General features: G+C 40.9%; 1 protein-coding gene across 8 annotated transcripts in view; it reads left to right on the top strand.

Moving 5' to 3' along the window:
• Positions 1 to 11,478, top strand: part of slc2a9l2 (solute carrier family 2 member 9, like 2) — a 100,116-nt gene extending 88,638 nt beyond the window's left edge. For all 8 annotated transcript variants that reach the window (XM_081710177.1, XM_081710175.1, XM_081710174.1 and 5 more), the window contains 2 exons: positions 1,146 to 1,273; positions 9,262 to 11,478. In XM_081710177.1, the coding sequence (XP_081566303.1) occupies positions 1,146 to 1,273; positions 9,262 to 9,555 (422 nt within the window). In that variant the 3' untranslated portion in view covers positions 9,556 to 11,478. The remainder of the gene's footprint in view (positions 1 to 1,145; positions 1,274 to 9,261) is intronic.
• Positions 11,479 to 12,840: the final 1,362 nt, after the last annotated feature.

Raw genomic sequence — 12,840 nt, forward strand, 5'->3', positions numbered from 1 at the left:
GTCAGGCATTGCCTTGAAGAGTTTTACCCAAGACAGGAGCTTTTTGCTAAGGGATTTGAAGGCCATTTCTAAGCCTTTGGGACGGTTCTAATAAAGACAATCTACAGACAGGAAGCCTCAGGACTCTGGGGATATCTACAGACAGTAGACCTCAGGACTCTGGGGATATCAACAGACAGGAGACCTCTTGACACCCGTGGGATATCTATAGACCGGAGACTTCTGGTCTCTGGGGATATCTACAGACAGTAGACCTCAGGTGTCTGGGGATATCTACAGACAGTAGACCTCAGGTCTCTGGGGATATCTACAGACAGTAGACCTCAGGACTCCTGGGATATCTACAGACAGGAGACTTCAGGCCTCTGGGGATATCTACAGACAGGAGACCTCAAAGGACTCTGTATATCTACAGACAGGAGACCTCACAGGACTCTGGGTATATCTACAGACAGTAGACCTCAGGACTCTGGGAATATCTACAGACAGGAGACTTCAGGCAGCTTTGAAAGCTAAGGATTTACTACAATAAAGATTTGTAGTTACAAGATGAAAATGAGAAATTATGTATAAGAAAGGCTCTGATTCCTGTGTATAGATGTAAACAACCTTAAATTATGACTGAGACTGCTATTTAATGTCATAGTCACTGGAATACAGAGCCAAATGATTAAAACTGTCACCGTCACACTATCCATAGCATGCATCTAACACGATTAAACATAAAATTGCATATTAGATGAATAAACCTTAATTACTGCAAAAAAACTGATATTTTTAAAAATCCTTTTTTTAAATTAAAAATCCTTTTTAAAATTGTAATCAGCTGTTTGCTGCACAATCAGTTTGTGCATTCATGCTGAGCTTCTGCCTTTGTCTCTGAGCTAACCCTAACCCTTCTGCGTGACTGGAACAGTGTGAGCCCAATTCATAGAAATGTGCTGCATAACACACACATGGCTACTGTATGTATGTATGTATCTATCTATCTATCTATGTAGATGTGTAGCAGGATATGTCGTGTTTCTGTAGCCATTCAAGATCTTAGCCACATAAGTTAGCTTTCAAGGTTTCTACCAGAAATGATTAAATCTCCCTTTCCATCTCTCATTCTCTCTCTCTCTCTCTCTCTCTCTCTCTCTCAGGTGGGATTCCCTTCATACTGACTGGGGAGCTGTTTGAACAGTCATATCGTCCTGCCGCATTTATGGTTGCCGGAGGTGTTAACTGGCTCGCAAACTTCGCTGTGGGCCTCTTCTTTCCTTTCATACAGGTGTGTGTGCGTGTGTGTTTCTGTCTGGAAGGTGAATGACCTGCGATTCACAAGAGTCTCTTTTCTCTCTGGCATGGTCATGTGCGAACATCTCAATTCCGGCTCGTGTGATTTTAGGGTGATGTAAACCCTGTAATGCCAACATGAAAGAGCTGAGAAAGACCTGAGAAAGACCTGGGGACCAGGGGTGGAAATCCTGGGGGTAACAGAAGGGCACGTCTCCTTTAGTCATGACCCCAAAAATATGGAACACTTTACCTGAATCTCTCCATCTCTGCTCTTCACTTTCCTTTTTCAAATGACAACTTAAAACATACCTCTTTTCTCAACATTTCTCATAACTTCTCTTCCTATTAATATTTGTTATTTAATGTGTTGATTTTTTTGTCAATTAATATCTTTTTTCTCTCCATTTTTGGCATTGTAAAGCGACATTGAGACTATGAAGGGTGCTATATAAATTAAACTTATTATTATTATTATTATTATAATTATTATTACAGTTTACGGGCAGTGTGTGAGTGTGTTCTAATTATGATACAGTTTATGGGCAGTGTGTGAGTGTGTTCTAATTATGATACAGTTTATGGGCAGTGTGTGAGTGTGTTCTAATTATGATACAGGTTACAGGCAGTGTGTGTGTGTGTGTGTGTGTGTGTGTTGTAATTATGATACAGGTTACAGGCAGTGTGTGTGTGTGTGTGTGTGTGTTGTAATTATGATACAGGTTACAGGCAGTGTGTGTGTGTGTGTTGTAATTATGATACAGGTTACAGGCAGTGTGTGTGTGTGTTGTAATTGTGATACAGGTTACAGGCAGTGTGTGTGTGTGTGTGTGTGTGTGAGTGTGAGTGTGTTCTAATTATGATACAGGTTACAGGCAGTGTGTGAGTGTGTTCTAATTATGATACAGGTTACAGGCTGTGTGTGTGTGTGTGTGTGTGTGTGTGTGTGTGTGTGTGTGTGTGTGTGTGTGTGTGTGTGTGTGTGTTGTAATTATGATACAGGTTACAGGCAGTGTGTGTGTGTGTTGTAATTATGATACAGGTTACAGGCAGTGTGTGTGTGTGTGTGTTGTAATTATGATACAGGTTACAGGCAGTGTGTGTGTGTGTTGTAATTATGATACAGGTTACAGGCAGTGTGTGTGTGTGTGTGTGTGTGTGTGTGTGTGTGTTGTAATTATGATACAGGTTATAGGCAGTGTGTGTGTGTGTGTGTGTGTGTGTGTGTGTGTGTTGTAATTATGATGCAGGTTATAGGCAGTGTGTGTGTGTGTGTTCTATTTGTCAGCCAGCCAGAGCCGTTAAAATGACAGAGAAAAGAAAAACAGACCCCAGTAATGAAAGGCAATTAATAAGAAAGTTATGAAGTGCTTTTAAATGATTCATAATGGTGTCATTAGGCGAAGGCACCCCAGAGAACAGAGGTGGGCAGAACTCATTTAAAACAACAGGACTTTGGTAGCACCTTTGGCGTCCCCCCCAGGAATTGCTTTTGAGAAATTATACTGTTTATTGTTGACCCCAACACTGAAATGTAATTCATGCCCTTACCAGTGACCCTAAATCCCTACACAATGTACATATGCAAAGTGTGTCCTATGAATACAGTTTCATTTTTCCAGAATTTCTCCCTTTCCAATGTAAAATGCCACCCCCCTGCCCACACTTGCTGCTTGGCATTGCCGTATTCTCATCTTCTTCCACTGCTTGCCACTTAGCTTACAAGTGAAAGCTATCTAGTCAGCAAAAGCCATAACCAATTGTACAGTGTAGTTTCTGTCTTTAGGATGTGCCTATGCATATGCATAGTTGTGCTGTCAAACTGAAACATCAGTTATAAATTGCATCTTGTAAAATTGTTAATTAATTCTGAACATATTAAAACTGGCATTAGATCAGGCTACACTGACATTAACTACAGGAACACCTGGAGGCATCGGTGCTAGGCTGAGTCATTTTACCACACGGCTTTTCATCCTAGATGACTCTAGGCGTTTGCATTTCATTTTCATTCTGACAGAGAACACATAAACCTACCATACTGTGAGAATCTGTGAACAAGGCTTATCTGGTGCATGGTGCATCAGTGTCATTGGTAGGTTCAAACATATTCAGGTTCAGTGCTACTAAGATTCTCCCTTCTGCCATTCCATCATTGCAATATAATCGCCGATCATGATCATTCAAGATTTTTTTCTGACCACATTCCTTCCTCGAAGATGATGTTTCCCCACTGTCCTTCCACTTTTTAATAATGCGCTGGTCAGTTCTTAACCCGATTTTAGTAGTTTCAGCAATCTCCTTAGATGTTTTCTCTGCTTGATGCATGCCAATAATTTGACTCTTCTGAAACAGATTAACATCTTTTCCACAACCACAGGATGTGTCTTTTGACATGGTTGTTTAACAAATGAGAAGCTACTCACTGCATCAGTTAGGGTTAAATAACTTGTTGCCAGCTGAAACAATCACCCATGCAGTAATTATCCAATGAGAAGCTCTTGCCTATTTGCTTAGTTAAATCCAGGTGGTGACCCGTGTGTGTGTGTGTTTGGATGCTTGAGTGCATGGTTGTGTGAGCATTTGGGTGAGTGGATATGTGATTGACTGTCTGTTTCGTTAAAAGCATCTCTCAGAGCAGTATTGTATCTCTTCGTTAATTAACGAAGAGCTCTGCCAGCTGTCTCCATAATTCTTGAGCTCTGAAAGCCATGTGTGTTTGCAGTGTGTGTTTGCAGTGTTTTAGAGCAGCAGAGACAAGAGTATTTTAAATCTTCCTCTACCAGTCATAGTCCTAATAGTTAGCTGCAGATGGGAACGTTTAAGTTTCAGATCTGCAAAGAAGCTGTTTCTATAGTTTCTAACTCTGCACATGATCAAGATTTCAATTACCAAAGCTGTTTTCCTGTCCTATGAACAACACGCATAAGACAAAGAGTAATGGCAGTAATGGGTGCTGCATTTTCTAAGATCTAGGAAATAAATGTAAGGTTTGAGATCGGCCTGTAGTTTGACAGCTGGTCTAGGTTAGATTTTTTGACAATGGTCAGATTACTCTCAATTTGAATGATTTAGGAATGTAGCCAATGTTCAGGGAGGAGTTTATTAAATTTAGTGAAGGTTCAATTTCTTCAGGTAGGATTTCCTTTAGAAAGTGTGTGGGCAGTGACTCTAGTAAGCAAGTGGAGGATTTTGAGCAAGATGTGCTTAATTTTCTCATTGAAGAAATTCATTACTACAATATGAAGTTGTAGTGTGAGCATTGGTGTCCGTTTTATTCCTAGTTAGATGTGCAATTGTACTAAATAGAAATTAAACATTATTTTTGTTATTTTCTATTAGGGTTAAGAGATAAGCTGTTTGAGCGGTAATAAGTGACTTTCTATACTTGAGAAGGCTCTCCTTCCATGCAAGCTACAAGTTTAGTGTGGTGTCATTTATTTTTCGAGTGTTCTGTTTTAAGTTGCGAATGTGATTATTATACCAAGGTACTAATTTTTTGTGCCTCATTTTTTTTATTCTTAAGTGGAGCAACTTCATTGAGTGTTCAGCGGAATACTGATTCTAAGCATTCAGTTCCGTGGGGTTTGAGGGTATCCTAGTCACAAATGATAAGTCTTGGAAATTCGCAATAAATCTGCATGCAGTGTCTGACGTGATCGTGTGTCTGTTGTGGTAGTGAGGTGAGGTTACTATATTCTGGCTCATATGTAGTTCAAATGGAATGAGGGAATGGTCTGAGACAGGGGTTTTATGAATATGTTCTCTGCCAAGCATATGTCCACCATAGTGTGTGGGTTCTCTTATACACTGGGAGAAACCAATGGATTCTAATATAGAAATAAAGGCCGATCTCAGAGGGTCTTGGTCACTATCAAAGTAAATATTTAAATCACCAACAATAATGGCTCTTTCTACTAGATTGTCTAGATTAGAGAAGAAATTTGCAAATTCCTTAATAAGTCCTGAGTACATTCAATTAATAAAAAAGGCTGAGTGGTCTTATTTTCGATGGCTACATTGCTTGTTGGTAAAAACAATTTAAAAGGATTTGAAATCATAAGCAGCTTTCTGCTTTATGCCTAATGTGGATTATAAATAACTGCAATGCCGCCTCCACGGCCAGTTAGACGAGGGCGGTGTACATAGCTGTAGCCAGAAAGACACGATTTGTTGAAAGCTATGCAGTTATTTGGCTTGATCAAGGTTTCTGTTAGACAAAGTACATTAAATCTGTGAGGATTTCACTTATCATGAGCGCTCTAGATGTTAGGGATCTAACATTTAGTAAACCCAGCTTTAGATCAAAGGTGCTGGCAGTGTTCTGTGTTACTTTAATGCTAATTATTAAGACATGTTTTTCTTTGTTTTCTGTATTTCTGCTTAGCTAGGGGAACAGACACAGTGTCAATATGATGAACCTCAGGAGACGTCTCGTAGCGATCAGCAGACGATTGGTTTAGCCACTTTGTCTGCTGCCTGGCCACCATTCTTTATTGTCAAAGATGAACTATGTCTGTCATAAGACTGTGGCGTATGTTACGAGAGAGGAGAGCAGCTCCCTCCCTGGCAGGATGGATACTGTCCCCCCCTAAAAAGCCAGTCTTGCCCTCAAATGTTTTCCATCTATAAACCCCACGTTGTTTTGTGAGCACCACTTGGACATCCAGCAGTTCAGGGAAGATAACCGGCTGTACATTATATTGCAATGCCATATTCTTCAATCCTTTTTATCATTTGTTGGGGAGTTTTGAATACCTGAGCCAAGTCTGCTAACAGTGTGTGTGTCAGTACTTTGACAGGGTGGGTGGCAGTGTTTTAACAGTGTGTGCGTGGCAGTGTTTTAAAATTGTGTCAGTGCTTTAACAATGTGTTTATGACAGTGCTTTAACTGTGTGTCTGTGTGTCTGTGTGTGTGTGTGTGTGTGTGTGTGTGGGTGGGTGTGTGTGTGTGTGTGTGTGTGTGTGTGTGACAGTGTTATAACATTGTGTGGCAGTGCTTTAACATTGTGTGTGTGGCAGTGTTTTAACTGTGTGTGTGTGTGTGTGTGTGTGTGTGTGTGTGTGTGTGTGTGTGTGTGTGTGTGTGTGTGTGTGTGTGTGTGTGTGACAGTGTTATAACATTGTGTGGCAGTGCTTTAACATTGTGTGTGTGGCAGTGTTTTAAAATTGTCAGTGCTTTAACAGTGCGTGTGTGTGTGTGTGTGTCTGTGTGTCAGTTCCTCTTTCTTTTAAATAGGCTTCTATCCAGCTTTGTTTGTGTGATTGTAGTCTAGCTGTAAATGACAGAACAGGGCCATCATCATCTGAACAGTTGCTTTTGTTTGCTCCCTAAATGTAGGGTTCCACCAAGAGTGAGAAAATTGATTGACCTAGAGAGTTAATTTGAGTGGCCAATTATGGAAGTAGTAAAGTAATTACAGAAGTATTAAGTAATTACCAAAGTAGTAATTAAGGTGGCACTGCTTTGCCCTTGTTCCAAATACCTATTGGATTGAGTCAAGCCATGTCCAAGTTTCCCATTATGGAGAGCTAGACTGTAGTTCATGGATAAAGGACATATCAGGTTTCCTGCACTCTGTGTCAGTGCGAGATGCAGTCTTCAACTTGCCCTTTTTACCACCACATCAGCAAGCCTGTGGCCTTGTGCCTTGTGCCTGTGACCTTGTGCCTTGTCCCTGTGGCCTTGTGCCTTGTGCCTGTGGCCTTGTGCCTGGTGCCTGGTGCCTGGTGCCTGGTGCCTGTGGCCTTGTGCCTTGTGCCTGTGGCCTTGTACCTTGTGCCTGTGGCCTTGTACCTTGTGCCTGTGGCCTTGTGCCTTGTGCCTTGTGCCTTGTGCCTGTGGCCTTGTGCCTTGTGCCTGTGGCCTTGTACCTTAGTATGGACTTAGTTTGGCAAATTCCTCTAGAAAACCTGGATGCTGTCTTGTAAGGTCATGTATAACCAGCATTATAGCTTAATGCTTACCCGAAGTTCTATGGCAAGGTACTGAAATGTTAGGAATTCCCCCACAGATTGTTGCACATGGCCTAATGGTTATGGTTTTCAATTATCTGTCCAACTATAAAACACTTAGAAAACACTTAAAAAACACCAACTATATAAAACACATAATGATCTAACACAGAGTATGATAGCTTTTAGTATAGCAGCTGCTGTTGGTGTGATGTTGTTCAATATTGTGTGTATTGTTGGTGTGTGTGTTGTTTGCTATTATTATTATGTTGTGTGGTGTTGTTGGTGTGTGTATTGTTAGTGTGTGCTGTTCCGTATTGTTGTGGTATTGTTGGTGTGTGTATTGTTGTTCAATATTGGTGTGTGTATTGTGGGTGTGTGTTGTATTGTTGGTGTGTGTATTGTTGTTCAGTATTGTTGTGGTATTGTTGGTGTGTGGTGTTGTTCAATATTGGTGTGTGTATTGTTGGTGTGTGTTGTTCAGTATTGTTGTGGTATTGTTGGTGTGTGTATTGTTCAATATTGGTGTGTGTATTGTGGGTGTGTGTTGTTCAGTATTGTTGTGGTATTGTTGGTGTGTGTATTGTTGTTCAATATTGGTGTGTGTATTGTTGGTGTGTGTTGTTCAGTATTGTTGTGGTATTGTTGGTGTGTGTATTGTAGGTGTGTGTTGTTGTTCAGTATTGTTGTGGTATTGTTGGTGTGTGTATTGTGGGTGTGTGTTGTTGTTCAGTATTGTTGCTTGTATGTGTCATAAGTGCATGCATGATGTCATTATGCAGATTTACTGTCAGCTGTCCGAGAGACAGAGACAAAAAGAGAGAGAGAAATGGAGAGATACACAAAGATAGTCACTGAAGAAAATATTGGAGTGAATAGCAGATAAGAGACTATAACCATGTAACCATGGAAATGGGAAGTGGAATAGTTCTGCAGGCTAGGAGAGAGAAGCAGAATAGTATGTGTGTGTGTTTGGAGAGAATATCAGTGTTTAGGACTATGATTTTGAGGCTTGTGTAGGAGGTGTGTGTCTGTCTGTCTGTCTGTCTGTGGGGGGGGGGGGGGGGCTAACAAAGACAGAGAGATAAATTGAGAAATTCTCTTTGTTGTGGATTATCATTTCCCACACTTTTCTACAGTCTGATCTGAATCATTAGGCTCATAATCCTATATTAATCTCATAATCCAGTATTAATTGCACTAGCAGCAGATAAAATCTGCTCCTGAAAGAAACTCCAAATAACTGGCTCATGTTCCAGCGCAAGAATGAGGAGGAAGTGGGGTCATTCTGAGCCAGCCCAGGGCCCAGTGAGGGGGAAATGGGGTGATGCTTAGCCAGCTCAGGGCCCAGTGAGCTTTTGTTCTGTACTGAAGTGACTCAAGAGTCATTCATTCTTAATGGAATGGAAAATACAATTTTATCAGAATGTTGTACTTATACTGATAACTATAACGGATTAATACATCCTTTCATCCCCAAACATTGTGCATTTTAGATTCTCCCTGCTATACTACATCTGATTTAGCCCACAAAGTCCCTAATATCTTTTCAGGGCAGATAGGTGGTATTATTTTAGATAAGGGAAACACTCAAATGTATGTAGTCCCCAGGACATAAATGGGGAAGATCTGCATGGATGCGTGTGTTTATTTTAACATTGCAATATTAAATTAGCCTGAATAATTTCAGACTATGATAAAGTAAAGTGACTTTATCGGTGAAACTTCTAGTGGCTCCTGGCAGTTCTTAGGTTCTTAATGTGAAATCCATGTGACAGTCCATTACACAAACATGGTGTAAAACTGGTAACTCCTATATCTAGTAGTATTCTAGTAGCCTTTGATCCAGTATCCAGTACCCTTTGACACTAACCTACTTTACTGGCTAAGATACATTCTATGAGTAGAGGACAAAGCACCATATATGTTTAAGTGTACACTCTTACAGAACTGTGTCACTTTCACAAAATGCAACTTCATGCAGAGTGATCAAGTGCCATGTTTGTATTTGTCTGTCTGTTTCTACAGGAGTTCCTGCAGACTTACGCCTTCTTGGTCTTCGATGCAGTGTGTGTCTTCGGAGCAGTCTATCTCTACATTGTCCTCCCAGAGACCAAAAACAAGACATTTGTGGAGATCAGTCAGAGTTTTGCAAAGATGAATAAAGTCTCCCAGGAGCCTGACAGAGAGATGGAGGAGGAGCTATCTGTTAAACCAGGAAAGTGTAACACTGGACCGGACTGTACTGCTGTTGAAAATGACCGCAAAGATTGTAACAGCATTGCCAAAGATGGAGTAGTAGAGATGGAAAGCTCCTTCTGATCCATCTCAAGTGTTGTCTCAGTTGTCAGTTTCTGTAAGATGTGTATTTTTGCTCAGATTACAACGTCACTTAGTAGTAATGAGTTCATGATTTTTTTCAGTGAGAAAATGAAGCACATTAGAGATTCAGAGAATTACTGTGACATTGGCAGCTACTTAGAGATCAGAACAACCAAGCCAAAAAGAGTCTAGAACCCTTTACTCCTCTCCAAGAACCTGAATTTGCATCTATGATCTCACACTCAATATCTTCCTCCTGCTTACTAGATTCACTGCCCACACAACTTCTTAAGGAAATCCTACCTGGAGTGATTGAACCTTTACTAAATGTAATAAACTCCTCCTTGAACATAGGCTACGTACCTAAATCTTTCAGATTAGCAGTAATACATCCAACCACTTATCAAAAAATCTAACCTTGACCCATGTTAGCTGTCAAACTACAGGCCAATCTCAAACCTTCATTTATTTCCAAGATCCTAGAAAAAGCTGTAGCTCAGCAGTTAAATTCATACCTGAATCAGAACCAGATGCATGAAATCTTTCAGTCAGGGTTTAGGCCTCATCATAGTACAGAGACAGCACTGATTAGTTAATGACCTGTTGGCTTCTGACCAGGGTTATGTCTCTGCTTATATTGCCTGATCTGAGTGCAGCATTTAACACTATGGATCACATTGTACTAGATAGAGTCAAAAATATTGTTGAGATTAGGGGAATAGCACTTTCCTGGTTTAAATCTTATCTAGATGATCACTATCATGATCAGCATGTTTGTTAACATAAATGGATACTTTTCAGCATACAACAATGTTATTTATGGTGTCCCACAAGGATCTTTTCTAGGGTGTCTGTTTTTTCTTTATAAATACTACCTCTAGGTGATATTACATATACAGCATTTAGCTGACTTTTATCCAAAGCAACTTACACTTATGACTGAGTACAACTTGAAGGTTAAGTGTCTTGCTCAGGGGCCAAACTGTGGCAACTTGGCAGTGGTAGTGCTTGAAGTGGCAACCTTCCGATAATTAGTCAAGTACCTTAACCACTGAACTACCACTGCTCTATTAGACACTGTGCTAGTTTCCACTGCTATGCTGATGATACTCAGCTATATGTCTCAGCCCAACCAGAGGACAAATATCAGTTTAATATTATTGAGGAATTTACAAACTATGTCAGACGCTGGGTGTTGAGAAACTTTCTCTCACTTAATCCCAGAGACAGCTGGTCCTCACAGTCTAAATACTTAATGAACCTCAATTGTCTCCCAATCACATCTTCTTTAACAGTTAAAGATCTTGGACTTATTAAGAATCCTGGTCTCTCATTTGAAGCTCATGTAAATTAAATTTCTACGACCACCTTTATCCACCTCAGGAACACTGCAAAGATCAGGAACATACTAACTTTATATGATGTAGAACAGCTAAGCTATGCATTTATCAATTCAAGTTTGGCTTACTGTAATGACTTACAGTTTGGCTGTACCATTAAGTGCCACTAGCCACACCCACAACCACGCCACTAGCCAACCCCACAACCGTCACTAGCCACACCTACAAGCAGTGGCAATGCTGATTTGAGAATGATGTCTATTAGTCTATCCGTGTAAAATATACATGTACAATATGAATATCTAATAAAGCAAGTTGAATTGAGAGTTGTTCTATTGTTGAGTGCAACAGATGCATCATTGAAAAAGGCTTTCAGGAGTTTCGTGTGTTACTTTCCAGCCATGGATGGGCAGTGGCCTGGTTAGGCTTGCAGTGTGAGTGTGTGTGTGTGTGTGTGTGTGTGAGAGAGAGAGAGAGAGAGAGAGAGAGAGAGAGAGAGAGAGAGAGAGAGAGAGAGAGAGAGAGAGAGAGAGAGAGAGAGAGAGAGAGAGAGAGAGAGAGAGAGAGAGAGAGAGAGAGAAAATGAATGGTAGGTTAAATAGTTTTTAAAAGCTACGCAGGTGCTTGTGCTGTCTCTTGTGATCTGAAAGCTAGACTACTGCAATTCGCTACTCGCTGGTCTTCCTCTAAGAGCCATCAGACCTCTACAGCTTGTCCAGAATGCAGCAGCATCACTGGTCTTTAATCTTCACACATCACTCCACTGCTGCACTCCCTTCATTGGCTTCCGGTAGCTGCATGATTTAAAACCTTGATGTTTGCCTACAAAGCCAAAAATGGACCAGCCCCTCCATACATGATGTCAGTGGTCAAAGCCTGATCCGTACCTCAAGTACTTCGAACCTCAAGTATTGCTCGGCTTGAAACACCATGCTTCAAGTCTCATGGAAGACAAGCATTGAGACTATTCTCTGTCCTGGCTTCTAGATGGTGGAATGAATGTCCGCTTGCTGTCCGGACAGCAGAGTCCCTTGCAGCCTTCAAATGCAGACTGAAGACCCATCTATTCCTTATTACTGTTATCTTCTACATCCTCCAAGCTCCTGTTGCCTAAAGTTTGCCTTGCAATGGTTTGATCTCTCCAGCAGGGGGCCCTATGGCCAGTTGCTAAGGAGGCTTTGTGTGATCCACAGAGTGGACATTAACCAGCCCTGGAAGAACAGCACAAGACCAGCCTTCAGCTAACCTACATTAAGTTTCTTTAGTGCATAAATTACTGATTCAAGTGTCAAGTGGTTGGATTAGTTTCCAGGTGTTTTTCTCCTCTGAAGCTGCAGACCTTGAATAAGTGTACTACCTGCATCATTTTCTGTCGCTGCCACAGAACTGAACAACTTAGCTACAATAGCTGCAGATAACCTGGAGGATTGGGGGTGGGGGTGAGTGTTTGTCTAAATAAACTGGGGGGATGTGGGGTATAAGTGATTTGTTCAAATAAACTGGGAGGCAGCTCTAAGTTAGTTTCAGGGTTAGGGGTTAGGGTTTCTACTATAGAACGGGAGAACCAGTGCACTCCCTAGTTGCTTTGGCTCTGTGTTTGTTTGCTTGTTTGTTTGTTTGTTTGTTTTGCAAACAAACATACATTCTTACTTTATTTTAACCTGTATTTATATAGTACCAAAAATTACTAATATATTAATACCTGATCACACTTTTTTCAATCTAATAGTGTTATTTGACCACACACATACTACAACACATACTAGAGTACATGGGTGCTCATATTCTCATTCCTCATACTTTTGTGTGTTCTCTCGGCCGTGATGGCCAGCAAGTCTGGCCAGCAGTGTGTTACTCCAGAAGGTCATGCACATTTTGGATATTCTTTTCATCTGCTTAACCTTGCTGTGGTTTCACACCTCTTTCCCTCAACACCCGTATCTTT

Source organism: Electrophorus electricus, chromosome 3 (genome assembly GCF_041902795.1).
Source record: "Electrophorus electricus isolate QZ-2024a chromosome 3, ASM4190279v1, whole genome shotgun sequence".
Classification (NCBI taxonomy): Eukaryota; Metazoa; Chordata; class Actinopteri; order Gymnotiformes; family Gymnotidae; genus Electrophorus; species Electrophorus electricus.